This window comes from Electrophorus electricus, chromosome 19 (assembly GCF_041902795.1).
Source record: "Electrophorus electricus isolate QZ-2024a chromosome 19, ASM4190279v1, whole genome shotgun sequence".
Taxonomy (NCBI): Eukaryota; Metazoa; Chordata; class Actinopteri; order Gymnotiformes; family Gymnotidae; genus Electrophorus; species Electrophorus electricus.
This window is the reverse complement of record NC_137515.1, coordinates 7,269,003-7,296,261: the sequence shown is the minus strand read 5'-3', so window position 1 is coordinate 7,296,261 and position 27,259 is coordinate 7,269,003. Positions and strand designations below refer to the sequence as shown.

Below are 27,259 nucleotides of genomic sequence, written 5' to 3'. Positions count from 1 at the left end.
GCTGATTTTGATCTGTGTGTGTTTGTGTGTGCATGCGTGTTCCCAGCCGGGAGTTGCTGCAGGAGATTGTAGATGCAGATCTGAGCAATGAGGCTTTCCCCTTTTCCACACACAAAATAATAACAGCCGCTGGACACAAGGTGAGTCTCTCACTTTCTCTCTGTACATCTGTGCATCATTCTGTTTGTATGCAGAGAGAGAGAGAAGGGTGTGTCCAGAGTGATTAAGGCTCTGTGTGTGCGCGTGCATGCTCCTCAGTGACACTTGGTGTGCCTCCAAACTGTTCTGACACGCACTCCTCCGTTTCATGTTTACTTCACTCTCTCATTGTTTTCTCTAGATTCTCCTTTTGCTTGTTTTGTTTTTGTATTTTATCTCTTTGTGGTTGCTTTTCATTTTTTGGTGTGTGTGTGGGTGTGAGTATTTGGAGGATGGTTTGTGGCTGGGTGTATTTTTGTGGTTGTTTTGGTATTTGTGTCTTTGGGATATGGGCTTGTGTGGGGTTTTGGGTGTGGAGGGTGGCATGCGTTTGGGGTGTGCTGGGTGGGATGTGGATGTTATGGGGTGCACCCACCACACCCCAGAGGTGTGAAATAATTTGGCCTGCTTTGTTGAGCAGTTCCTAGAGTTTCCTGCAGGGTGCATGAGGGCTGTGGTGAGCCCAACCTGGGCAGATGGCATGCCTGAAGGCGTCTCTCTAGGGCTGCTCATACTTAACCTCCCTCCATCCCTCTCGCTCCTTACTGAACTTTCTCCTCCACACTGGAACTCCCTGAAGTACATTAGGACAATATTTAGCTAGGGTATGTTTGGGGGCGGGGGGACGAGCTGCTTCCTGTCGGTGTTCCTGTCTAAGTAGGTTTAGTGCCTTGCCCTGTGGCATATCCACACACATGACCAGAAGAAGTAACTAAGTAAATAAGTCAAATGTATTTATCAAGAACTATTTTTAAACAACTTGAGGTGACCAAGGTGCTGTACGTGGAATGCACATGAGAAAACACAAGACACACAGACAGTTGAATAACAAACTCAACTAAAACACAAAACTCAACTACAGAAAAATAAATGGACTTCTGGTTTTGACTCTGCATGGAGTAGATGTGTGTCTGTGTGTGCTTCGTGTGTAGATATGTTTCGCAGAGCTAAAGAGCGCAACAAGCTTGGTGCTAAGTGTGAGGACTTGGTGCCCGATCTCGCTGTCAAAACCTTCAAATTGTGGGACCCCCGCAATTATTTTTGCTGAGCTCCTTCAAAGTATTTTCCTGGATAAAAGTCTGCTGGTAGATAGGGCTCATCACTCCCTTGCCCAGCGAATCACCACGACCAATTATAGCATTATTATGAAGACTGTATTGATATCCTCAAGAGAGCTCGATGGCAACAGCGGCTCTGGTATGGTTCTGCTACGGCGCGCTCGGTCTTCACTGACTTTACAGCCAAGACGGCGAGAGCTTGCGCTGCCTTCAGTGACATTCAGAAACCGTTTTGCGCCTTGAAGGTGTTAAATACGGTATGTTCTGCCCAGCGCATCTCCAGATAACACGACAGCAAGCACCACAATTTCACTCCACCTGCGGATGCCAAGCGCTTTGCCGCTACGTTAACCAAGTCATTTTTCTTATTTGGATAAGGAGACTTTTCCTCGTATTTCACTTTTCTGGAAATCTTCTTTGCTGAGCCAAACACCACCCAGAAAGTTGAACATTTTATCTCTGATTACCATCTGATTATAACCCCCCCCCCCCCCCCCACACACACACACACACACACACACACACACACCCACACTCTTTATCCTTTGCTCAAGTGGCTCTACTTATGGTGTTTTGTTCTGTTTAAGTATTGACAGTGGTACATGTATAAAACAAATGGCATGTTTCGCTCTGTTGATCACTCGATGACTGCCTGATCGTGTATGATATCGTTGCGCACAGCTGCATTTTTGAGCTTCTACATTTGCAAGTGTATAGGTGTATACACTTTTTTTTCTTCTTCTTCTTTGGCTCTGTGGGCTCCATTTGTTGAACCATGCTGTGTAATCAGGGGTGCTGTTCCATGCTGAGCCTTTACAGCTCACGAGTTGGGAGAATATAGGTTATTGGTTGGGTTATTGTGTGCTTGCGTGTGTGTTTTTGGTGGTTTAAATGACTGATCCCCTTTCGGATAATAGGGCCTGTGTAAGGTTTGCAAGTTGGATTGTTAAAGGTCTGAACAGTCCTTTTTAAGGATATTTACTCATATGAAATATTGAAATGCTGACATGGTATTTTTACAAGATACACATTTTAGGAATAGTGACCATTCTAGATTAAAGTGCTCCTGGGTCAGTGGGATTTTCCATTCAACATTCAATTCTAAAACCAGACGTGTAGCCGTCTTAATTAAAAGAGGGGTTCTCTTAACTGTTCATAACATCATTGCAGATGCGAATGGCAGATATCTGATTGTTTGAGGTCCTCTGTTTAATACTCTATTACTGTTGGTAAATATTTGTGCTCCTGATTTTATGAATAAGATATTTGCTTCAATTGCCTCTTTAAACACCCATCTTTTAATAATTGTTTGTAAATTGAATAGTACCATTGACCCACTTTTAGATCACGTCAATCCTTGTTCATTAACCCGGCCTTTCAATCAATTTCTGAGCTCATGAGCAAAAATGCTATAATTGATCCTTGGAGATTTTATAACCCAGGTGCTAAAGAATTTTCCTTTTACACCTATCTGCACCAAACTTATTCTTGTATTGATTTTTTTTTTTTTTTTTTGAATGGCCCTCTCATTCCCAAAGTCATTTATTCACATTTATCATCCAATAGTCATTTCAGATCATGCCCTTCTCACCATAGACATAAAACCTTTGAACCATCCTGTCTTTTTGGCATCCTGGACGTTCAACCCATTACTGCTGTCAAATAGCAGATATAACACATTTATTTCAACCTATATTGATCACTGTTAATAAGAATGCTACTACTACTTCTGTGGGAATCTCTTGAAGCTTATCTACATGGACAAATGATTTCATACATAGCATGCTCAAATGGATTAAGGAAAGCCAGGCTGCAAGACCTAATGATGAAAATTACAGAGCTGGACAAGCTCAATGCAATCAATCCTTCACCTGCTATATTAAAATGCAGACTCGATCTACAGGCTGAAATCAATCTTATTACAACAACCGAAGCAGAACAACTATTGTTGCGTAGGCGTAGTAGTTATTATGAGCATGCTAATAAGCCTTGCAGACTTTTGGCCCATCAGTGAAAGTGTCAGGCTGCATCCAGAATAATCCCCCAAAGGACCCAACGTGGACCCTCTGATCCACTCTCAATCAATGCAGCTTTCAAGTCTGTGCTAAATGATGTCGAGATGTCTTCATTTTTTGAAGGTATGGACTTTCCTACCATGGACCTGATGGTCACAGATGATCTTGATTCACTTTTGAAATTGCCCCCAACCCTAACCCAAGCATCGATATCCTTTCTTTTGAAGAAGAGCAAAGATCCTACTTCTGCAATGAATATAGACCCCTGTCTCTTTTAAACATTGACATGAAAATTCTGACCAAGGCTTTGGCATTACGTCTGCAGAATATTATTTCTGATATAATTTCACAGGACCAAAATATCCTCATTAAGGATCACCAAATCATTTTCCTTTGTCCTATGGGACCAGACAGGGATGTCCCTTTATGTCCTCTACTTTTTGCCCTCATGTTACGAACCCCAGGAACAACCCTGAGCCCCACAAAGCCACACCCACTCGCCTGCACACACCCCTGACCTGACTCACCGGACTTCTAGCAGACACCTGATTCCCATTCTCCTCATTACCAACCCCTTTATAAGATTCCCTTCCCCGTGTACATGTCGCAAAGTATTGTTTTCCTATATGGCGTATGAGCGTATCCTCATCCTATGTGGTTTCCCGGTTATTGACTCCTACCTGCTTTCCAGAGCTCGGACACCTCCCGTACGCTACCCTGTGCTGCGACCCCGGACCGACCCGACCACGCTTACCTGTCTGATTCCAGGAATTAGTTTTTTTGCTAAAATAAAACCTCTAGCAATTGGATCCTCTTCTTTGTGTGTTCAAACATTACACCTTCCCATTGAACCCCTGTCAGTTGCACTGAAATCATTGCCCCTTTTCCAAGGAATCACTCGTTTAGGTATTGAGCTGAAATTGTCATTATATGCAGATGACTTGTTATTATATGTGATAGACCCAATGAGCTTCCTTCCTTTAATCTTGTCACTTTTGAAGAAGTTTGGCTCTTTTTCAGGATGAAAAGTGAATGTTATCCAGCAAGTTCACTAGCACTTTTAAATTTGGGGGATACACATGTTGTACTTTACGCTCCCTCTTCTAGACAAACCTTTCTCCTTTATTTAACTCAAAATGGATTTACAGCTATGGAGATCTCTTCCTCTGTCTTTACTAGCCTGAGTAAACATTATTTAAAAAAAAAATGTCTTGCCCAGATTTATTTTTCTGTTTCAAACTATTCTTTTGTTGTTGCCTAGAAAATTTTTCAAATCCCTGGACAAACCTATTGACACTTTCATATCGGACGGGAAGCCCTCAAGAGTGTGAAAATCAGCTTTTACAGAGATTCAGAACTGCTGCAGTTCTTGCCCTCAAATTTCTTGTCTTATTGGTCAGCCCACATGCTTGGAGCACTTCTCTGGCTTCAGTCTGCAGGGTTGCCATGGCGAAGGTTAGAGGCGCAGTCTTGTGCCCCATCTTCCATGCTTGTACTGCTTACTTCCTCAATACCTCGCAAGCTGCCAAACTTTAGTAACAATCCACTGGTGCTTTTCACTCTCAGCATTTGGTTCCAGTTCAGGCATCAATTTAAGTTTGTCACCTACTACAATGATGCCTGTACTAAAAAAATCATTTATTTTCTGCCCGATACAGCCTTTAGAACATGGCAAGAAAGAGGTATTAAGTATTTTCGTGACCTTTATTAAGACGTTTCGTGAACTTTATAATCTCCTCCTTTTCAAATTACACCAGTTTTGCTACTGTACAACCTTGGGAAGAGCTTTTGACATTAGACCTTTTCCCAAAAATTGCTTATTTTCAGGATATATTCACGACTTATCCAAGGAAAATATATCCAAGGTAATAAGATCAAGAGAGCCTGGGCCTGAGTTAGATACCGCTTTTACACCTAGTGCCAGACTTCAGCTGATCTAGTTCAAAGTATTACATAGAGTTCACTGGTCTCAGCTATCTAAATTCCTCCCTAACGTCATCAAAAAATCACTATGATGAATGCTCTGCCTCACCATGTACTTTTAAGTCATATGCTTTTGATATTACTAATTGTTATCCCCTTTACATTGGGGCTTTCAACACCATTGTTATTGTTTGCTGCCTTGTTATTCATTTGACTCCTCAATAAAAAGAAAAAACAAATTAGTTAATTTAAAAAATGAAAACAGGAAATGGATTATGAATAAAAAGAGATAAAACACAAATATGTTGAGTAAAAAAAAAACATGGACAATAAAACCGCTTAACCACAGTCTCTCAATATTCAAATACAAGTTTATATAAATAGGTTTTTAAACTTAATTAAAAACTGAGATAGACAGGACTTGACGAATACAGGACGGTAAATTGTTCCATAATCTGCAAGCATAAATTCGAAAATGCACCATCACCTTTAAGTTTCAGGTGAGCCCTGGGAACAGCAGAAAGTTCTCTGAGGATGAGCTCAAAGATTGCTGTGAGGTTGAAGGTGTAAGCAGACTGACTGGGGGATCTTGACAATGATTTAAAAACAAATAAAAGCACATTAAACTGTATCCTTATATTGGACTTGTAGCCAGTGAAGCACAGCACAGACTGGTGTAATATTATCTCTGTTTGTGGTGTTGATCAATAACCTGGCTGCATCATTCTGCAGTATCTGCAAATGCTGCAATAGAGTGGTTAATCCCAATATATGAAGAAATAGAGTAGTACATGCATAAAGGACTTTCTCCAGGTCTAAAAAACAAACATTGCAAAGCTGGATGAAACTACTGCTCATCACAGAGTTGACTTGTTTATCAAATCTGTGGTCTGAGTCAATGACAACTCCAAGATTTTTCACAGAGAACTTAACACACCTGGACAAATGACCAAGGTTACTGGGAATGTTGTTAATGAGATGCGAAGCACCAAAAATAATAACCTCTGACTTCCCCTCATGCAGTTGGAGGAAACAAGACAGCTATTGCAAGACATCATCCATGTCTTGAGGACAGTTGGATTTTTTTTTTTTTTTAATGGACATTAAAAAGCTCAAAATCAAAATTTAAAATGTGTTCGTATAGCACATTTTTACAACAGTTGTCACAAAGCAGCTTCACAAATGTCCAAGTCCAAGCCGCCAGTGAGCAAGCCAAGGGCAACAGTAGCAAAGAAAAACTCCCTAGAACATAAGGAAGAAACCTTGTGAGGATCCAATAAAAAATGAACAAATTCACAATTAATGTCTAGTCCAACTTTCTATAGGTCCTAGTCTTGTCCCGGTGGTGGGCATGTGTCCAATCCCTTCCTACAAGAGAAATGTCCATTAAAGGCAATGGAGAAGTAGTTGGCTGGGGTGGAGGTGTGGTGGGCGACAGCAGGGGACACCAGGGGGTGGTGGGAGTAGCCATGGCAGCTGGGATGGGGTGAAGCTCAGTAACATCATGACATCTGGAGTAGGTGTACCTCGGCAGAGAGAGAGACTAGATTATTAGACATGTCCAGGTACGAGGGTGTGTAAACTAGGGAACTATTTATTGCAATGATGGACTCTAATGATGGAGCTAAAAGGAAAGAGCCAAAAGGAAACACGGGCATGAAGGCACCATGGAACATCAGCACTCTGCCATCCTCAGTCAACAAAGTTCAGTAACATAAGCGAAGTGAAGTGACAGCATCGTAACATCCCAGTTTACCATAACTCTTGATGCCCATGGACCCCCAGATCTACACCTTAGCCTAAGATGGGAAGTAGATAAAATGCCTGACTGTACAGATATGTTTTCAGCCTAGCCTTAAATATTGAGACCATGTCTGAGTCTCGAACATTTACAGGAAGCTTTATAGGAAAAGTCTTTGCCCCCTGCGGTAGTGTGTGTATTCTTGGTACTAGTAAAGAGCCTGCACCTTTTGATCTAAGCAGACATGGTGGAACATAATACACTAGTTCTCTAAGGTACTGTAGGGCAAGACTATTCAGTGCTTTGTAAGTAATTAGAAGTATTTTATAATCAATATGAAATGTAATGTAAAGTAGCTATGATGGGTGTGATGTGATCAAATTTTCTAGTTCTAGTAAGACCTCTGGTTGCTGGATTTTGAACTAGCTGTAGCTTGTTTATGCACTTAATGGTATAGCCAGATAGTAAGTCATTACAGCAGTCTAATCTTGAAGTGAGAAAAAGTTGGAGAAAGGTGGTCCTAAAAATATTATTTACTTGAGCTATGAACAAGAAACTGGGATCCATAATAACTCCAAGATATTTAACTGTTCGAGAAGATGTAATTGGGAGACCATTGAGATTCATTGAGAAATTGGAGAGTGAGGTCCTAGTTGTCTCACTTAATCCTGACAAATCAGAGGTGCTTCTATTAGGCCCAGAAAGACACTGGATGTTGAGGAACTTTCTGACGTTCTTTATGCATTTGTCAATAATACTAAGCTGATATATGTCCTTTGGTTTAGCTGAGACATATAGCTGAGTATCATCAGCGTAGCAATGGAAACTAGCATATATAAAGAAAAAGCAAAGGCCCTAGAACAGATACTTGTGGGACAACATAGGAAACCTTGTATGCTGAGAAGTCTCCATGTATGTTAATAAAGTGGTAACGAACAGCTAGATAAGATCTAAACCAGGAAAGAGCTATTCCCTTAATGCCAACAACATTTTTGAGTCTGTCTAGTAAAATAGTTGTGATATATAGTGTCAAAAGCTGCACTCAAATTAAGCAATATAAGGAGAGACATAACCCTGGTCAGAAGCTGACAACAGGTCATTGACTTTTTTAATTAGTGCTGTCTCCATACTATGTTTAGACATAAACCCTGAGTGAAAGATTTCATGTATCTGGTTCTGATTCAGAGCTGAGCCTAGCTGCTGAGCTACTGCTTTTGCTTTTTCTAGGATCTAGGAAATGAATGGAAGGTTTGAGATTGGCCTGTATTTTGACAGCTGACATGGATCGAGGATAGATTTTTTGATAAGTGGTCTGATTACTGCTGATTTGAATGATTTAGCCAATGTTCAAGGAGGAGTTTATTAAATTAGGTAAAGGTTCAATTACTTCAGGTAGGATTTTCTTTAAAGTGTGGGCAGTGAATCTAGTACGCAAATGGAGGATTTTGATTGCGAGATCAGAGATGTGAAATCTGGTTCTTGGCTATGTGTAAAGGATTCTAGTCGTTTTTAGATCTCTAAGTAGCTGCCTGATATCATGTTAATACTCCTAATGTTATCTCTAATGTACCTAATTTTCTCATTAAAGAAAGTCATTAACTCAGTACTACTGTGTAATGATGTAATCTGAGCTTTGTTCTCAGTTTTATTCCTAGTTAGATGTGCAATTGAAATCTAAGATTATTTTTTCTTTTCTATTAGGGTCAAGAGATAAGATGTTTGAGCTGTAATATGTGCTTTTCTATACTTGAGAAGGCTCTCCTTCCTTGCAAGCTGGAAGACTACAAGCATAGTGTGGAGCCATTTATGGTCTATTTTTCGAGTGTTTTGTTTTAAATTGTGAAAGTGATCATTATACCATGGTTTTATTTATTTATTTGTTTATTTATGCCCCCTTTTTTTATTCTTAAGTGGAGCAACATTGAGTGTGCAGCGGAATACTGATTCTAAGCATTCAGTTATTTGATCACGTTCCATGGAGTTTGAGGGTATCCTAGTCATAAATGATAAGTCTGGGAGATTCACAATAAATCTAGGTGCAGTGGCTGACGTGATCGTGCATCTGGTATGATAGCGACACGAGGTTACTATATTGTGGCTCATACGTAGTTCAAATAAAATTAAGGAATGGTCTGAGAAGGCATCTGACTGGGGTTGTATAACTACGTTCTCTATGTCTACACCATGTCAGTACTAATTCAAGTGCATGTCCACCAGAGTGTGTGGGTTCTCTTACCTTGGGTGAAACCAGAAAAAGCTGTTCTCATCGGGTCCAATGGAAATGTACAGCTGTATATGTTCAGCGTAATAATGAAAGCTGACCTTGTGCTTCCTAATAATTTGACCTAATTGTAACATATATAGTGAAAAATGGATGGGCCCTAATATGGACCTTTTTGGTACACTGCAAGTCACATTAGCTGAGGACAAATAATCACCGATCTCCATTGGAAATGTTCTGTATTTCAGATGAGACTGAAAAATCTCTAAATGCTGTTATCACTTCAAAATGTTAAAAGTTGGTGGAAGACAACCTTTTCCACTGATTTGGCCAAAAAAATTCAGTTTAGAAATTGGTCAATATTTATTGACCATTGTAGCATCAAGGTTCTGCTTTTTAAGCAGAGGATTAACTACAGCATGCATAAAGATGGCAGGAACCATACCAGAAGTTAGCGATGTATTAATGATGTTTTGTACAAATGGTCCTAAAATATCAAATGTTAACCAAATGCATAACATCAAGCAGAGTGGTTGTGGTCTCAAACTCACGAAGATGCCTCAGTAAGATGGAAAAAGTGAAAAGTCTAGACCTGAAGTAAAAATACTAGACCTATTAATAGTCTCAGTATTTCCAATAAAAAGGTTAAGAAATCTTCACATAGGCCAGGGGAAGAATTGTGCTCAAACCAGATAAGGGTTTAATTGGATTAAGAGAACTTTAGGTCTAATTACTTTTTTGCAATAATGCTTGAAAGATCTGCTAGTTGATAATAATCTAAGCAACTGTTAAACATATCAGGATTCACTTTTAGTCTGTAGAAGGCGTAGGGTTCACATGCAGTAGAAGAGGGGGTAGTGTTCACGTGGCGGGGGGTGGGTGTGTGTGGGGGGGGGAAGAGGGGGTAGTGTTCACGTGGCGGGGGGTGGGTGTGTATGTGGGGGGGGAAGAGGGGGTAGTGTTCACGTGGCGGGGGGTGGGTGTGTATGTGGGGGGGGGAAGAGGGGGTAGTGTTCACGTGGCGGGGGGTGGGTGTGTATGTGGGGGGGGAAGAGGGGGTAGTGTTCACGTGGCGGGGGGTGGGTGTGTGTGTGGGGGGGGAAGAGGGGGTAGTGTTCACGTGGCGGGGGGTGGGTGTGTGTGTGGGGGGGAAGAGGGGGTAGTGTTCACGTGGCGGGGGGTGGGTGTGTGTGTGGGGGGGAAGAGGGGGTAGTGTTCACGTGGCGGGGGGTGGGTGTGTGTGGGGGGGGAAGAGGGGGTAGTGTTCACGTGGCGGGGGGTGGGTGTGTATGTGTGGGGGGGGAAGAGGGGGTAGTGTTCACGTGGCGGGGGGTGGGTGTGTATGTGTGGGGGGGAAGAGGGGGTAGTGTTCACGTGGCGGGGGGTGGGTGTGTGTGTGGGGGGGGAAGAGGGGGTAGTGTTCACGTGGCGGGGGGTGGGTGTGTATGTGTGGGGGGGGAAGAGGGGGTAGTGTTCACGTGGCGGGGGGTGGGTGTGTATGTGTGGGGGGGAAGAGGGGGTAGTGTTCACGTGGCGGGGGGTGGGTGTGTGTGTGGGGGGGGAAGAGGGGGTAGTGTTCACGTGGCGGGGGGTGGGTGTGTGTGTGGGGGGGAAGAGGGGGTAGTGTTCACGTGGCGGGGGGTGGGTGTGTGTGTGGGGGGGAAGAGGGGGTAGTGTTCACGTGGCGGGGGTGGGTGTGTGTGTGGGGGGGGAAGAGGGGGTAGTGTTCACGTGGCGGGGGGTGGGTGTGTGTGTGGGGGGGGAAGAGGGGGTAGTGTTCACGTGGCGGGGGGTGGGTGTGTGTGTGGGGGGGAAGAGGGGGTAGTCACGTGGCGGGGGGTGGGTGTGTGTGTGGGGGGGGAAGAGGGGGTAGTGTTCACGTGGCGGGGGGTGGGTGTGTGTGTGGGGGGGGAAGAGGGGGTAGTCACGTGGCGGGGGGTGGGTGTGTGTGTGGGGGGGGAAGAGGGGGTAGTCACGTGGCGGGGGGTGGGTGTGTGTGTGGGGGGGGAAGAGGGGGTAGTGTTCACGTGGCGGGGGGTGGGTGTGTGTGTGGGGGGGGAAGAGGGGGTAGTGTTCACGTGGCGGGGGGTGGGTGTGTGTGTGGGGGGGGAAGAGGGGGTAGTCACGTGGCGGGGGGTGGGTGGGTGTGTGGGGGGGGAAGAGGGGGTAGTGTTCACGTGGCGGGGGGTGGGTGTGTATGTGGGGGGGGAGAGGGGGTAGTGTTCACGTGGCGGGGGGTGGGTGTGTGTGTGGGGGGGGAGAGGGGGTAGTGTTCACGTGGCGGGGGGTGGGTGTGTGTGTGGGGGGGGAAGAGGGGGTAGTGTTCACGTGGCGGGGGTGGGTGTGTGTGTGGGGGGGGAAGAGGGGGTAGTGTTCACGTGGCGGGGGTGGGTGTGTGTGTGGGGGGGGAAGAGGGGGTAGTGTTCACGTGGCGGGGGTGGGTGTGTGTGTGGGGGGGGAAGAGGGGGTAGTGTTCACGTGGCGGGGGTGGGTGTGTGTGTGGGGGGGGAAGAGGGGGTAGTGTTCACGTGGCGGGGGGTGGGTGTGTGTGTGGGGGGGGAAGAGGGGGTAGTCACGTGGCGGGGGGTGGGTGTGTGTGTGGGGGGGGAAGAGGGGGTAGTGTTCACGTGGCGGGGGGTGGGTGTGTATGTGGGGGGGGAGAGGGGGTAGTGTTCACGTGGCGGGGGGTGGGTGTGTATGTGTGGGGGGGAAGAGGGGGTAGTGTTCACGTGGCGGGGGGTGGGTGTGTATGTGTGGGGGGGAAGAGGGGGTAGTGTTCACGTGGCGGGGGGTGGGTGTGTATGTGTGGGGGGGAAGAGGGGGTAGTGTTCACGTGGCGGGGGGTGGGTGTGTGTGTGGGGGGGGAAGAGGGGGTAGTCACGTGGCGGGGGGTGGGTGTGTGTGTGGGGGGGGAAGAGGGGGTAGTCACGTGGCGGGGGGTGGGTGTGTGTGTGGGGGGGGAAGAGGGGGTAGTGTTCACGTGGCGGGGGGTGGGTGTGTATGTGTGGGGGGGGAAGAGGGGGTAGTGTTCACGTGGCGGGGGATGGGTGTGTATGTGTGGGGGGGAAGAGGGGGTAGTGTTCACGTGGCGGGGGGTGGGTGTGTATGTGTGGGGGGGAAGAGGGGGTAGTGTTCACGTGGCGGGGGGTGGGTGTGTATGTGTGGGGGGGAAGAGGGGGTAGTGTTCACGTGGCGGGGGGTGGGTGTGTATGTGTGGGGGGGGAAGAGGGGGTAGTGTTCACGTGGCGGGGGGTGGGTGTGTATGTGGGGGGGGAAGAGGGGGTAGTGTTCACGTGGCGGGGGGTGGGTGTGTATGTGTGGGGGGGAAGAGGGGGTAGTGTTCACGTGGCGGGGGGTGGGTGTGTATGTGGGGGGGGAAGAGGGGGTAGTGTTCACGTGGCGGGGGGTGGGTGTGTATGTGGGGGGGAAGAGGGGGTAGTGTTCACGTGGCGGGGGGTGGGTGTGTATGTGTGGGGGGGAAGAGGGGGTAGTGTTCACGTGGCGGGGGGTGGGTGTGTATGTGGGGGGGGAAGAGGGGGTAGTGTTCACGTGGCGGGGGGTGGGTGTGTATGTGTGGGGGGGAAGAGGGGGTAGTGTTCACGTGGCGGGGGGTGGGTGTGTATGTGGGAGGGGAAGAGGGGGTAGTGTTCACGTGGCGGGGGGTGGGTGTGTATGTGGGGGGGAAGAGGGGGTAGTGTTCACGTGGCGGGGGGTGGGTGTGTATGTGGGGGGGGAAGAGGGGGTAGTGTTCACGTGGCGGGGGGTGGGTGTGTATGTGGGGGGGGAGAGGGGGTAGTGTTCACGTGGCGGGGGGTGGGTGTGTATGTGGGGGGGGGAAGAGGGGGTAGTGTTCACGTGGCGGGGGGTGGGTGTGTATGTGGGGAGGGAGAGGGGGTAGTGTTCACGTGGCGGGGGGTGGGTGTGTATTATGTGGGGGGGGAAGAGGGGGTAGTGTTCACGTGGCGGGGGGTGGGTGTGTATTATGTGGGGGGGGAAGAGGGGGTAGTGTTCACGTGGCGGGGGGTGGGTGTGTATGTGGGGGGGGAAGAGGGGGTAGTGTTCACGTGGCGGGGGGTGGGTGTGTATGTGGGGGGGGGAAGAGGGGGTAGTGTTCGTAGAGAATGGAAGAGGGTGTGTGAGGCGGGGTGTGTTTGGAGTGTGTTCATGTGGAGTGGAGCCCTGATGCTCATTTCTGCTCTGTCATACTGTGTCCAAGCTGCATCCCATATACCCTTATTGTAATGTCTACTGTAAGGAAATGTGGTGAAAAGCAATAAAGTCATAGTTAAAACCTAAAACTGAAAGTATAAATAACTTCTTCTACGTCCCCCTCTCCCACACACTGTCTCTGCCTCTCCGCCTCCCTCCTTCTCCCTCCTTCTCCCTGTCGCTCTTGGTGCAGGTGCGTGCCATGCGCCTCTCCTTTGTGGGGGAGCTGGGCTGGGAGCTGCACATCCCTAAAGAGTCCTGTGTGCCTGTCTACCAGGCCGTCATGTCCGCTGGAGCCAAATACGGTGTCCGCAACGCTGGTTACAGAGCCATCGACTCACTCAGCATCGAAAAAGGTGTTGGGAGAAAGACACACTGGGTCACTTTGAGTGCGCCGTGTGTGTGTGTGTGTGTGTGTGTGTGAGTGAGTGAGTATGAGAGAGAGAGAGAAGATTCCAGGGAGTAACTGTTATGTACTGTAGTTGAAGATGTAGAGGCAGCAAAATTGAAGTGCACTACACAGGGTTTCCAGAGAAACAGGTTACTGCAGAGAGCAATCCATTAGCAGCTCTGCATGAAAAGTGCTTCTTTCTCTCTTCCTCCCTCCTTCCCTCTTCTTTCTCTCTTTCCCCCTCCCTCTCTCCTCTCTGTCCCCCTCCCTCTCTCCTCTCTGTCCCCCTCCCTCTCTCCTCTCTGTCACATATTTATAAATCTAAAATACGCACACTTGGACTGACCAGGATTGGCTACAGTTGTGCTGTAGGGTAAGCTGCAGGGATATGGGCAGTAATGTGTTCCTTATTCTGAGAGAGAGAGAGAGCGAGAGAGAGAGGGAGCGCTCTGAGCAAGGGGGAGTGGGGTGGTGTGCGGAGGTTTGCGGGGAGCAGTAGGGGGTTGGGGAGGGTGTGGAATGGTTTGAGAGGGAGTACCGCTGGAGTGCTCTTCTCGCTGATCTCCGTGGCTGTTGGATGTGTGTGAGTGTGCATCTCTCTCGTTTGTTTGATCTGTAGCAGGGAGCAAAACAGCATAGTGTAATTAGTTCAGATCAGGGCACTCTGTTGGCCATGACAAATAGTAGTACATTAGTAAGCTTAGTATTAGAGGGTAATTAAATTGTCTGTTACGCTTTCTCTCTTTCACTCTCTTTCTATGTTTCCATTACACTCTCTCTCTCTCTCTCTCTCTCAGGATACAGGCATTGGCATGCTGACCTTCGTCCTGATGACACGCCCCTGGAGGCGGGGCTTGCGTTCACCTGTAAGATGAAGACGTCCATCCCTTTTCTGGGTCGCGAAGCACTGGAATCCCAGAAGGCCACGGGGTTGCATCGACGGATTGTCTGTTTCACCATTGACGAGTGAGTCACTACCAAGCCCATGCTATTAATGACCAAATAATAAACAGCTTGTTGCATATCCTCACTAACAACCCAGTCCTAAACGACTGAGCCACCAATGCTAATTGCAAACAAATCGTAAATTACTGCCTCTCACACTTTAATGACAACTTAGTCTGGGTAGGACAGTCATTTATGACTTTTCTGACAACCAATCAAATATTATTGCTGAAAGGCCCATACCAGTAACAGCCCAATCATAAATGACTGCTGCCATCATTGGCCAGGCAAGGTGAAATCATTTATATAGTGCATTTCACAATCATGGTTGCCCAAAGTGCTATACAAACAGTGTTAAAAATTACCATTAAATAAAATGGATACAGTCATAACAGTAAACGCTAAAACATAAACACATAGTAAACTAGTTACAACCACTATACCAACTCAGCTGGATTCAAATGCCAAAGTAAAGAAATATCCTCTGCATTGACTTAAACATATCTGAATATTGAGCCACCCTAATATAGGAAGGCAAGTTGTTCCACAGAGTCATGGCAGCTACTGTAAATGCTGGATGACCCCTGCTCCTGAGCTCAGACCTGGGGATCTCATTACACTGGCAGGCCTATAAGCTTTCAATGGAATATGAACTTGCACAATCTCTGCAAGGTGTGCTGGTGCCATCACATTCAGGGCTTTAAAAGCCAACAATAAAATCTTCAAATCAACCGTAAATGTCAGCGGAAGCTGGTGAAAAGATGCTAGGACAGGTAGTGTGGAATTACATTTCCTATTCCTGGTTAAAAGATATGATGCAGCATTTTGAACTAGCTGCAGATGACGATGACATAGCCGAGCCCATCCACATATGAAGAATTACAGTAACCAAGCCGAGAAAAAATTAATGTGAATTACCCTTTCAAATTCATTAACAAGAAGAACAATAGGTCTTTAGCCTGGCTAAAAGTCTTAAGTAAAAGAAACAAAGATTTTTCAATAAACAACTAATCTACCAAAAATCACAAGTCTTTGTCGTAGACAGCACTGTGAACGCTCGGTCGTAGACAGCACTGGGAACACTCGGTCATTGTCGTAGACAGCACTGTAAACGCTCGGTCGTAGACAGCACTGTGAGCACTCAAAGCTGAAATGCTGTGCTAATCTATTCCCAACAGCAGGACTGTGGATGGCTTGCTGCCATTATGCAGAGCAGTCATGGTCATTCCTGGCACTCTGGTGCCCAGAGTTTTCCCTGCTGAAGCCTTCTGATTAAGTCTATGTGCTAATCCCCCAGCACACCATGCACTATGTGTGGATCTCGCAGCTGCTGCAGCTCTGGAGCTCCACATCAGAGATCTGGATATTAGTGTAGCTTTCTTTTTGTTTCTTTTACTTTTACTGGCATTCAGCATCACTCACATTTACATTTTTGGCATTTGACAGACGCTTTTATGCAGAACAATTTACAAAAATGCTTTGTCATTTACTCGTAGAATGCATCCTAGCCAGTACAGTAGGTTAGAGTTCAAGATACCATTGAACTAGAACACTGTTGAAATACAGGAATCAATGCTGATGTCTAGAACTGCAAAATACGTAGAAGATCTATCTCAGACAAAGATGACTGCAATATCAAACAATATCAATCTACATGTGCTAGAGTTTTGGTTATCCAAGCAGGATCAATGATTCTAAATATTCCACCAGTAGATGAGTCTTCAGTCTGTGTTTGAAGACTGCAAGTGACTCTGCTGTCCAGACAGCCAGTGGAAGTTCGTTCCACCATCCGGGAGCCAGAACAGAGAACAATCTCGATGCTCGTCTTCCATGAGATTTAAAGCATGGTGTTTGATCATTGCTTTGACCATTGACATCATGTATGGAGGGGCCGGTCCGTTTTTGACTTTGTAGGTGAGCATCAAAATCTTTAAATCTGATGCACACAGCTACTGGATGCCACTGAAGGGAATGCAGCAGTGGAGTGACATGTGAGCCTTGGAGGGTTGAAGAATACAAATGCTGCTGCATTCTGGACAAGTTGTAGAGGTCTGATGGCTCTTAGAGGAAGACCAGCAAGTAGGGCGTTGCAGTAGTCTTGATTTGAGATGACGAGACTGCACAAACAGAAATCTGCAAAACTGGGTCAGATTTTGAAACTTGAGTTGAGAACGACAACTGGTTGTCAAATGTTATGCCCAGGCTGCAAGCTTTTCAGATGCTGATACCAGGGAGTTCTCAAAGGAAATTGTGAGGTCATGGTAAGGGTTGGAAGTTCCTGGGATGTACAGAAGCTTTTACTGGGGTTCAAGTGGTGGGCTGTCATCCATGACGCGATGTTAGTCAAGCATGCTGAGATGCATCTGAAACCTGACATATACATCAAATATGCATTTCCATAAAATACTGTATGTAGACCTATATATCATATATATTTACGTGTGTCATAAATCTAGTACTTTGAGGTATAGACATAAAAACATAGGTTACTATGTACAAGTAGGGAGTGATCTTTTCTTCACAACATAATCATTCAATTGTGAATATCAAATCAAGCCTATGCGGAATTGTATAGTTAACACATTTTCCCAGTGGGAAGCAAATTGTTCCAATTAACAAATACTGTTATCATCTCCATTTTGTAAATGTCCATTGACATTTCCATCCATGTATTTAAAGTTTAAAGGGCTCTCCTGAGATTAACCCTTTCCTGGCAAGAGTCTTTTTTCCTGCCACCAGAAGTATAATCATTGTGTTTATCTTTTCTCAGCTATTTTTGAAATGTATAACTAAGATGTATCCTAAAGATATTGTCTTATTCTCTTACTCTCTAGGGCCATTTCACAAATGTCCTCTTTGAAAACATGGCAGCCCTAAAAATATGGTACTGGTTTCCAGTTTCTCTAGCCAACAGGAGGTTACTATCGTAGAGGAATTTCTTAATAAACTACCTTATCAGGTTTTTCCGCTCAAATTCCCTCAATTCCTGTGAGCTGGTACACTTCCACTGATCTCTCCATATTGTCTATTCCTGTTCAGACATAATTTTCTCTCCTTCCTTGTTCTTGTTTGTTTAATGTATAAAGTCAAACATGTTTTAAGATTTAACAATCCCTTATAAATGCATGAAAAAATTGCAATATTATCATATCATTTCCTGAACAGTTCTATCAGACCTGGACTTTTCTGTAAAAATCAATTAATAAATAATCCTGCTATGAGTTGATTTTGGCACTGGAGATATACATTCTACAAAAACAGTAATTGTTACAAGTACTATAATTACAACAGGCAGGATGTACTCTGGTGGTGGGGCATTTTGGTACTGGGCATGAATGATGGCATTGTATATCGGCACAACCCTATGGTGTCATGGATGGCTCATCAGTAGTATTTATGTAGTAACACTGTAGATTATTAACTAAGATTGCCTGCATGGAAAGTGCTTTCTCTTCAATGTTAATTATTACGCATCATATAATGTGCTGCATATCATATCTCTAATCTGTGTTGCAAACTAATAATCTCTAAGAGAACGTAGGCCCCATTCCCCCTCTTCTTTGGCTAATTGCAAATCATAAGTCAAACCGTACCTTGTCAAATGTACCTTGATAGCTATTTTTTGTCCAAATTGTACAGGTTATGCACTATTGGTAGGGTCTGAAATTGATAACAGTCATATAAAAACGTATTGCAAAAGTGCTGTCGAGACCAAGACTGGACTTGGGTACTACATCATTTTGACTGTTTTGTGTCGGTCTCTGGGCAAGGTGGACTCAGTCTTGTCAGCCTGTGGGTAATGTGGACTCTGTCCTGCGTCGGTCTCTGGCTAAGGTGGACTCAAGTTGTTCTGCCTCTTTCTAAAATAATTAGAAACTGAACTTTTTTGTATCCAAGAACATCAACAATCTATTCAAAGAAAATTAAACAGCCCTTTCTCTCTCTCATATATAAATGGAGGAACACTTGCATAAAACATAAGCACATGCATAAGACATAATGCATAATGTGGATCCTGTATCCTGATAATTGGCCATAATGTTGGGTGTCCTAGATCAGCGGTGTCCACACTTATCTTGGGATCTACTTTTTCCAGTGGACAGGTCATTGCATGGAAGAAGAAAAATCAATGTGCCACATTAGAGGGTGTACTTTGACGATGATTACGCTGAGGAGGTGCAACAGAAGAGAAGCGAGTACATTCTTGTTAACAGATTCATTCTGGTGCTGCCATCTATAACAACAGTTTGAAAGCTGCGTAGGACTTGGAGAAAAGAGACTTTGCAGTATGAGCCAGGCAGCAGGCAACACAGAGGAGACCTTTTACCCTTTACCCTGTATCAGGCTCCTTCCATGGAGATCAGCTGGAAGGCACCAAGAGTAGACCTGATTTTCAAGAAATTATAAGAGAGAAGCATGACTTTCAGAGGAAGTAAGGACTGACACAAGAGTTAGAGACTGCAGAATAGGTCGGAGGGACCTTTTGAGATCACTCTGGTTTGTTTTTAAAACTCCACTCCAGGTTGTGCTACAAAGAAACCCTGTGTAGTCTTATCACAGGAAAACTGAACAGTATAACATCCATGACCACAATAGTAGAAGAACTGAAGACCTTTTTAGATAACTGGTAATGGAGAAGTTGGTGCGGCTATGTTGTGGGATGTAGCCAAAGATTTCGTACAGGGAAACAAAGTTAAAAGTAAAAGTATGATCTGAAAGTTAAACTTGGAAGATTTGGAGCAGCTGCGTAGCTCTGCTAAAGATTCATCTGCTCTCCTGCAAGTAAGATCTATTGCACAGGAAATTGCTAAAAACCCACAGTGCAGAGGTACAGTAGCAAATAAGGTTCATGAAGTGAAGGAACTAATGAAGAATGCCCCAAAACCGGAAGGACCATTTAGCCTGGAGACTTAATAAGAAACAAACAGCAAGCTCAGTTCATATAGAGATCCTATAACAACAACAAAAAAAAAACTAGAAGGAATCCAGAAATCGTTTGGGATGTGGAAAGCTGGGCTCACATGTCTACTTGATCTTAGGATTGCTTTTTCTAATAATAAGGGCATGTAAAGAAACTAAACAGAGGTGTTCAAGAGCCTCTGTGTGCATGGAAATAAACAGGGCAAGTGCAAATTACTTCACCCATTTTAGTTGACATTAGCCAACATTAGCTAGTATAATAATAGCTAACTGACTGGTAACGATAATTCATATATTTTATATTTTGGCTAGACACATTTGATTTAACCTACCAAAAACACATATTGGACCACTAAAGCAAATGCATTAGCTAGCATTAGCTTAGCTAGGACGTTGGTTATTAGCAAAAGTTAACGAGCTAGCTAGAGAACTACATGACAAGCTAATAAAATGAGATGTATATCCAGTAGCTAACTGACTAATCTAACGCCCCTGGTATAAATAATTGTTAATAGACAAGATTACTTGTAATACTTTTAGGTTCAGTTTTCAGTATAATGGCTAACATAAAAGGTGTTTACCAGTCGGAATTCCAAATCTGAAGAAATGGCACTAGAAAATTGCAGTTGTTCAGTTGTCTACTAGTGACGTCACTCGGCAACTTTCTGGAATTTCCGGAGCAACTTCGGGTTTATACATCAATTTATTTGAATTCGTCATTTTAAAAATGCACATGTAATTTTCATTTTCATTCACATATATATTCAGTATCTAAGACGATGTTAAAGAGCTCAATTGGGTGGTGCTTAACCTTTAAAACACAATAGAATGTGCACTTCATCACTTCATGAGAACAAGCCAACTTTCGAGTCTTTACTGCAGAATTTTAGTGTAGTCACATTATTAATGGCAGGTGATGTATTATACGAAAGTAAACTCATACATTCCCAAACACATATGACGGAGAAAACGAAAACTACAGCCAGCCAAATGCAGTGTTTAAAATAAATAGGCAAAACAACTTCATATGATTTTTAGTTTGTTTGTGTGAACTTATAAAGCTAAATGAAAACACAGAATTTTCCCTGATTTATACATGAATACAGTCAATTTCCCAACAGAGCAAAAGAAAGATTACAGTGACGGAACCATTGTGTATTAAGATATGGCTAGAGGTCGTTCAATTAGTTCAGGTTCATAGAGAAATTAAAGTATTGAGCTGGCCAGCTTATGATCTATATTTCACACCAGCAATGTACAACCACAAGTACAGGCAATGGACCCAATATGGCATCTGTAAAATTGTCAAATGGGGAACTTGGAGGTGTTCCATCTCGAGTCTCTGGATAATTCTCCTTTAGAAAATTTTTGTGTAACATTACAAAAGTACCTCCCTAAACTGTATACAAGTAACAAGTAGCATATAGTTTGTGTAAGTAAACAAGTAAAACGTATATTTTGTCCCTGTTTTAAAGTTTAGCCTGCTAATGTGTATTCTCAATTGCAAAGACATAGAACAGTGCCTAACATCTAATGGTTGATTTATACTGGTCTGCAAACTAACAATTGTTAACAAGAAAATGGTTGTTGGACAATGGAGATTGTACAATAGCTAGAAACTTGTTAGGCTTAAAATATGGTACATACTAGAAAAAGTCTACCCGGTTAACATATACTTTTTATCCAAACTTTAGGCTAACTTTCTAACTAGTTGACAGCATGCTTGGTGTCCATACCAAACTTTCGTTGTTTTAAAATGTCTGATAAGATTCATTGTTGTTTTGCCAGTGTCTTCTGCTGCATGTTGCACACTGTCCAGCTGACTCAATGTTTTTGTAGCTCAAAATGGTGATTAAAGGCTCATTGTGCACCCATGCTGAATTTAACATCAGTGTGAGAGCTGCAAGCTCCAAAAATAAATGAATAAACTGCAGGCAACAGACAGGCAAGATGTTCACGTGGGGATTAGACAGAAATGTTTTATTCAAACAATAAGTTAAACTCTTGTTTTTTTTCCCCCCCATGCTTAAATTTCATGAGTCTTAAGACAGTTGAGTCTTGAGTATTTAAGTAAATGTCAAATTGCAGGTCTTTCAGAATATATCCAAAGTGTGACTCGAGTCGTTATCTCTGGGGGGGAATTTTCTGAAGGGGCTCAGAGACCCCAACCCTGAAACCTCAGAAATAATTCAGATTTTTATAGATGCTTATAAGGCTGAAGGTAATGATTGTGTTGTAGCTAGGAAAATTAAACAAAGCAAAGAAAAACTCTACAAGACACTGGATAAGCCCCCCCCAACATTAACGCTGAAATTCCTGTGTAAGGTACTGAACCTGTTTACACACTTTTGACAAGTTCTGATATTAAACAAGACCTTGTTAAAATTTAATACTAATACAAAATTATTCAACAGTGAGAAGTAATCCATGTAACAACCAGTTTATGCACAGTCCCTTAATAATTTTAATTCATCGTCTTCATCTTGTCTGGTGTATGGAGCGAGTGGTGGCTGATGTATTGCCTTGCCTTTTTTGATATTGAGATTATTGCTTGTGCGTCCCTTAAGCATGTTTTATAATTTCTCTATTGCTTTATTCCTTATTTTTTCTTATATGAAGATATTTCTTTGATTTTCCTCTTAAAAAGCCTGCGGAGTGTCCCATAGAATGAGAGGTAAAAACTTTCCAATATCCTTAAATTCCAAGTAAAGTCTGATTTTCTTTAATATGTTCCTTAAAATAGGGATCATTTGAGTAGACTTGAATTCGGTATCCATATATTCTGTGGTTGCAGGTAAAAGTCAGAAAAATCAGATAAATATATAGGTGTATGGTGATTCGAATCTATTGTCCCAATTCCACAGATATTTGTTTTGTCTTTTATCTTTCCTGAATGTTGTGAAGTCGTCTTTTGCCATGTACAGGGCATGAGGAGGCGGAGTATTAGGTGTAATCCATTCTATTAGAGAAAAGGTGTGTCCATATGTCACTTAGACCAACATCTTCAAAAAGTGTTAACAATCTTTGAATCATGTTTTTGTTTTTTAGCTAAAAGAGGCTAACCTCTGTTGTAAGTGTATATTCAAAATTTCCCAAATATCAAGAGACTTGTTTCTATTATTATATTGGTGATTTTCTGGGAAAAACTAATATCACTTCCTTGGGGTGCCTCTCTATATTTAATAATGTAACTGGATGCCCATCCAGGTTGCCCTCCCTTTTTCAAACATAGCTTGAGATGAGAATAGCACATCCTCTCTTATGGTTTACATGAGGAGAAAAACGCGCAGATGAAGCCCATTCTCGTTAGTGGTTCATGCTCGTTATCATTTAGGCTTCCTGTAAATATCCTACATGGGCTTGTTCTTTCTTTGTTTTTGATTGGATTCTACATCCCACTGACATTAAGAGAAATGATCTTTGCTTTGTCACTAGTGTATTTATCCATCAGTATTGATGTTAGCAAAATAAGACTTAGCCAATCTACTCCCTAAACAAACAAGAACAGAAAAATGCAAATGAGAAAATGGGTAAATGGGGTGTGTTTCCAAGGCTGGAGTTTCCAGTAGATGTCCCTGGATTGAGCTAGAGGAAGTGTCTAGGTGTGGGGGATAGCCTGTCCTATCTGTGGGCAGAGGGCTCCACTACAGCACCAAACACAGTACATGGAAGAGGGCTGTGTCCATTACACAGAAACACATATACACTACTCCCACATTCATGTTCCCATTTATAAGGGAGAAAATGGTGATTGCAGAAAATCAAATGGAGTAATAGAAAATCCAGAAAATTCTACATTTCTTAAAATGGATATAGCACCATCTAACTTGTATTCTGTATAGATTATCAGTACTTTGGAGGTTAGTCAATCAAATCAAAATCAAAATTAATGTATATAGCGCTTTTTACAACAAATGTTAGAGCAGCTTTACAAATGTCCAAGTCCAAACCCCCAGTGAGCAAGCCAAGGGTGACGGTGGCAAGGAAAAACTCCCTGGAACATGAGGAGGAAACCTTGAGAGGATACAAGACTCAAGGGGGGGCAGGCTCCTCTTTCCGAAAACATAATGTTAGGTTAGTCAGAATGTATAGCCCTGGAGGGGACGAGGGCTGTCTCCTGGTTATTTAAAGCCTTCTTTCAGGGTGATTATATCACTGGATCCCATAATGACTAGAAATTGAAATCTAGACTTGCTCATTTCCTGACTATTATGGGCCCTAGATATTTTCATAAATGAAACCTGCAATGTTTGAGTAATAATAATAATAATAATAATAATAATAATGAAGTAAAAACCTCATAGCAATGTCATTCCTTTACTCTTTACTGTGACGTGTGCCTCACATGTAAGTCACGTGTGAAAAAAGCACAAATGTTCCTCAATGTGATTCTCATCATGTATCTGTGTGCTGCACACAGAAGTGCTTTTAAATGAAGCACTTGACAAGAATGCTGTCCAAATGTCATCTGTGTGTGTGCGCATGCACACACATGGAGTGGGGGGAGGACACCTGCTAAATGTTTGTTCTCCCCATCTGGAGTCCCTGTGCAATATCACAAAATTTAATTGAATCATAAATGCTATGAAATGTTTTACCTTTCAATAGATCAGGAATAGACGTCTTACACAATATGACACTGACACTGTTCTCTTGAATGTTCCCGTCCTTTCTCATCTCCGGCAGGCCAAATCAACTATCAGGGAGTTTAAAATCAGTGTAACCACTGCCCTCCCCCCACCCCCCACTGGCAATGGTACAAGAAATCCCTGCTCTGTAATATGATGCATTTTCTGGTTGTCCATACAGGAGGGTTCCCATGTTTGGCTTAGAAGCCATCTACTGCAATGGGGTTCCTGTTGGTCACCTGCGGCGTGCCGAGTTTGGCTACGCCATCGATAAGACCATCGGCTACGGATACATCCGGAAGCCAGACGGAGGCGTGGTGAGTTCCCACGGAAATCGGAGACACACACACACACACACACACACACACACACACACACACACACACACATACTCTACTCTACATATGTAGAGTAAGAGTTGCAGACCAGGCTACACTCTCAATCACACCACATACGAAACTACACACATACACACACACCACCTCAGAACACACATGCACCCTGTGTCCGGGATCTCGGAACCATACTCACGTACGCTCCCCGAGCTGGCCACTTTATTGGAAACACCTGTCGGGGGAGTCGAGCGTAGAAAAGGGAGAGCAGCGATACAGCCCTTGTCTCTGCTCTTCACTCGTGCTTGTGGGGTCTGGTTGCACTGCTGTGTATAGTGTAATACAATAAAGAAAAGAGGCTCAGTGGGCACATCTCAGGAGTGAGGTGCTTCTCTGACGCTGCTGTGGAGAGACAGCCCCACACACACATCTCTCGCTTTGTCTCTCTCCCTGTCTTTGTTTCTCGGTCTCCCTCAGCTCTGGGCTGCTGTAAGGGCGAAGTTGTAGGTTTGCTGGGAGAGGCTGACAGCAGAGAGTTACAGCAGACCGAGGCCGACGAGCAGATGGGGGCATGGCTTCATTAGTTGTGTAGAGCGTACTCTTTCACTGCTCTGGGTTCCTGCTGTGTTTGTGTGTGTGTGTGTCTATAATGGGGAGGGTTTAAGTGTGGGTTTGCAATGGGGAGGGTTACATTTGTGTTGATATAATGAGGAGGGGTGGGGGGTGGGTGTGTGTGTTTGTAATGGGGAGGGTTTGTGTGTGTGTGTGTGTGTGTGTGTGTGTGTGTGTAAAATGATGATGTAATGTTGAGGGATGGATAAGGAGCACCAGTGTGGAGCTGAGTTCATGTTTTCCATTTACGGTCCAGCTATGGGAAGAGCAGAGAGCTGCACTCATCTGACCAGACCTCTGTTACACTCTCACTGACCTCTCTGACTTAAACATTCGTCTGTGGTTTCTTTCAGCTCTGCCCTCATCAGTGATCTCCATCCTGCAGTGTGTGTGCTTTTGAACTCCTAATTTGGTCAGTGTAGTAAACACTGCCTTCAGGTCACTCTAGAGCCACTGTGGCTGCGTGTGCGCTGCATGACCCTGGGGTTGCAGGTCACTCGGTCTTGTTTGTGGCAGTGCTTAGCTGGAGGGATGGGACCACTTGATGCACCCTGAGATTTAATTAAAGCTGCAGCAGAGGGTAGAAGGGAAGGAGGGAGAGAGCGAGAACAAAGGGGGGTGGCTAGACCCAGTCGGGGTTGGGCAGAGCACTCTTTGCTTGACACTGAGATGGATATTAAGTGATTAAAGTGGTTCCAAACAGTAGCTGTGTGCTTTGGGTTAGAAAAGGTCTGGAAGCCTCAGGAAAGCAGTGGGGCGAGAGGGTTAGTGCTATGCATGGGGATGCCAGGAATCTAGGGCACACACTCATTGTTAACGTGTGCGTGTGCTCATGCTTCCAGGTAACCCCGGAATACATCCGCAGTGGGGAGTTCAGCCTAGAGAGGATGGGGGTGGTGTACAAGGCCCGTGCCCACCTGAAGTCACCCTTTGACCCCGACAACAAGCGTGTGAAGGGCATCTACAGCACAGAATAAAGACCTGCTGGCATCCCGCGATTCCTGCCGGCGTCCTGCGCTACCTGCAGGGCCTGGATTTGAGTGGGCCATTCATACACGCTGGACATCCTTCGAGAGCAGCTGTTCAACGACCCGGTCCCAGCAGGACACTGTCTCCTCCCAGCTATGCTCCCGCTGAGTGCAGAGGTAGCAGGACGGCTGGGTCAGCCAGGAGAGAATGTCACAACCTTTGTTCTGTTTGCTTTGGTTTGATTTAATTTGTTTCCTTATTCAAAGTTTAGTGAAAAGTTAACAGTCTTAAATCATAAATAAAAATGTAATGGTCTTATCCTAAATTGTCATTAAAGGAAATAACTACTACTAACAATCCTCCATCAACAATGTAAAATATTAAAGCAAATATTTGTGGGAATGAGTGTAAAAGAAGCAAGCTCTTAAGGCTTTGCTGGAGCTTTGAAAAGCTGGCAGATACTTCTCTGCAGTAACTGCTACTTGTTCATTATGACTTATTTTTGACGGATGATTTATCGTGTATTTGCAAATGAAACACATTTCAGGTTGAAATAGTGCTCCAGTCAGACTTTGTACTTGTACTGTCTGAACTTGTATTTTCAGTTTCAGCAACTGACTTTACCAGAGCAAATTATTTGGGAACTACAGTGTAACATAGTGCACAACTATATTCCTCCTTGATAAGATACAAGTACTTTTTTTGTGAGGGGATATTCTTTTGAAGTGTCAGATCCACATGAAGATTATGTCTGGCTTGCCAGTGTGTGTTCCTGCTGCATATGAAGGGTTTATGGCAGAACTCATGTTGCTAGTCTTTACGGTTACCTGTGCACCAATAGAAATTAACACAGGAGTTCAGTCTTTTGCAAAATGATCCTGTCTGTTCAAGGAAAAATTTGAGCTTCAGATACCAGCCACACTGATTAATGTTAATAAAATGATCACACGAATTTAAGTCTAAAGATCTTGTGCCGAAATGTCAGCAGTTTGCTCTTTTTTTATGGTAAAATACTCTAGTAGTGTTATTTCCTTGTTTTAACATGTCGGGTCTAGAACTCTTACTTGGTCTTACAATGTTTTCTCTCAATTTTAAGC

The 27,259-nt window shown here is 44.0% G+C and overlaps 1 protein-coding gene across 2 annotated transcripts in view; it reads left to right on the top strand.

Annotated features, from left to right (window-relative positions):
* The window catches only part of sardh (sarcosine dehydrogenase), a 46,462-nt gene extending 19,367 nt beyond the window's left edge, over positions 1-27,095 (top strand). The window contains exons 17-21 of one of the 2 annotated variants that reach the window (XM_081702514.1): positions 47-140; positions 13,559-13,721; positions 14,554-14,722; positions 24,431-24,566; positions 26,036-27,095. In XM_081702514.1, coding sequence (XP_081558640.1) covers positions 47-140; positions 13,559-13,721; positions 14,554-14,722; positions 24,431-24,566; positions 26,036-26,170 — 697 coding nt within the window. In that variant the 3' untranslated portion in view covers positions 26,171-27,095. The remainder of the gene's footprint in view (positions 1-46; positions 141-13,558; positions 13,722-14,553; positions 14,723-24,430; positions 24,567-26,035) is intronic. The other variant, XM_081702515.1, reaches the window with a different exon arrangement.
* Positions 27,096-27,259: the final 164 nt, after the last annotated feature.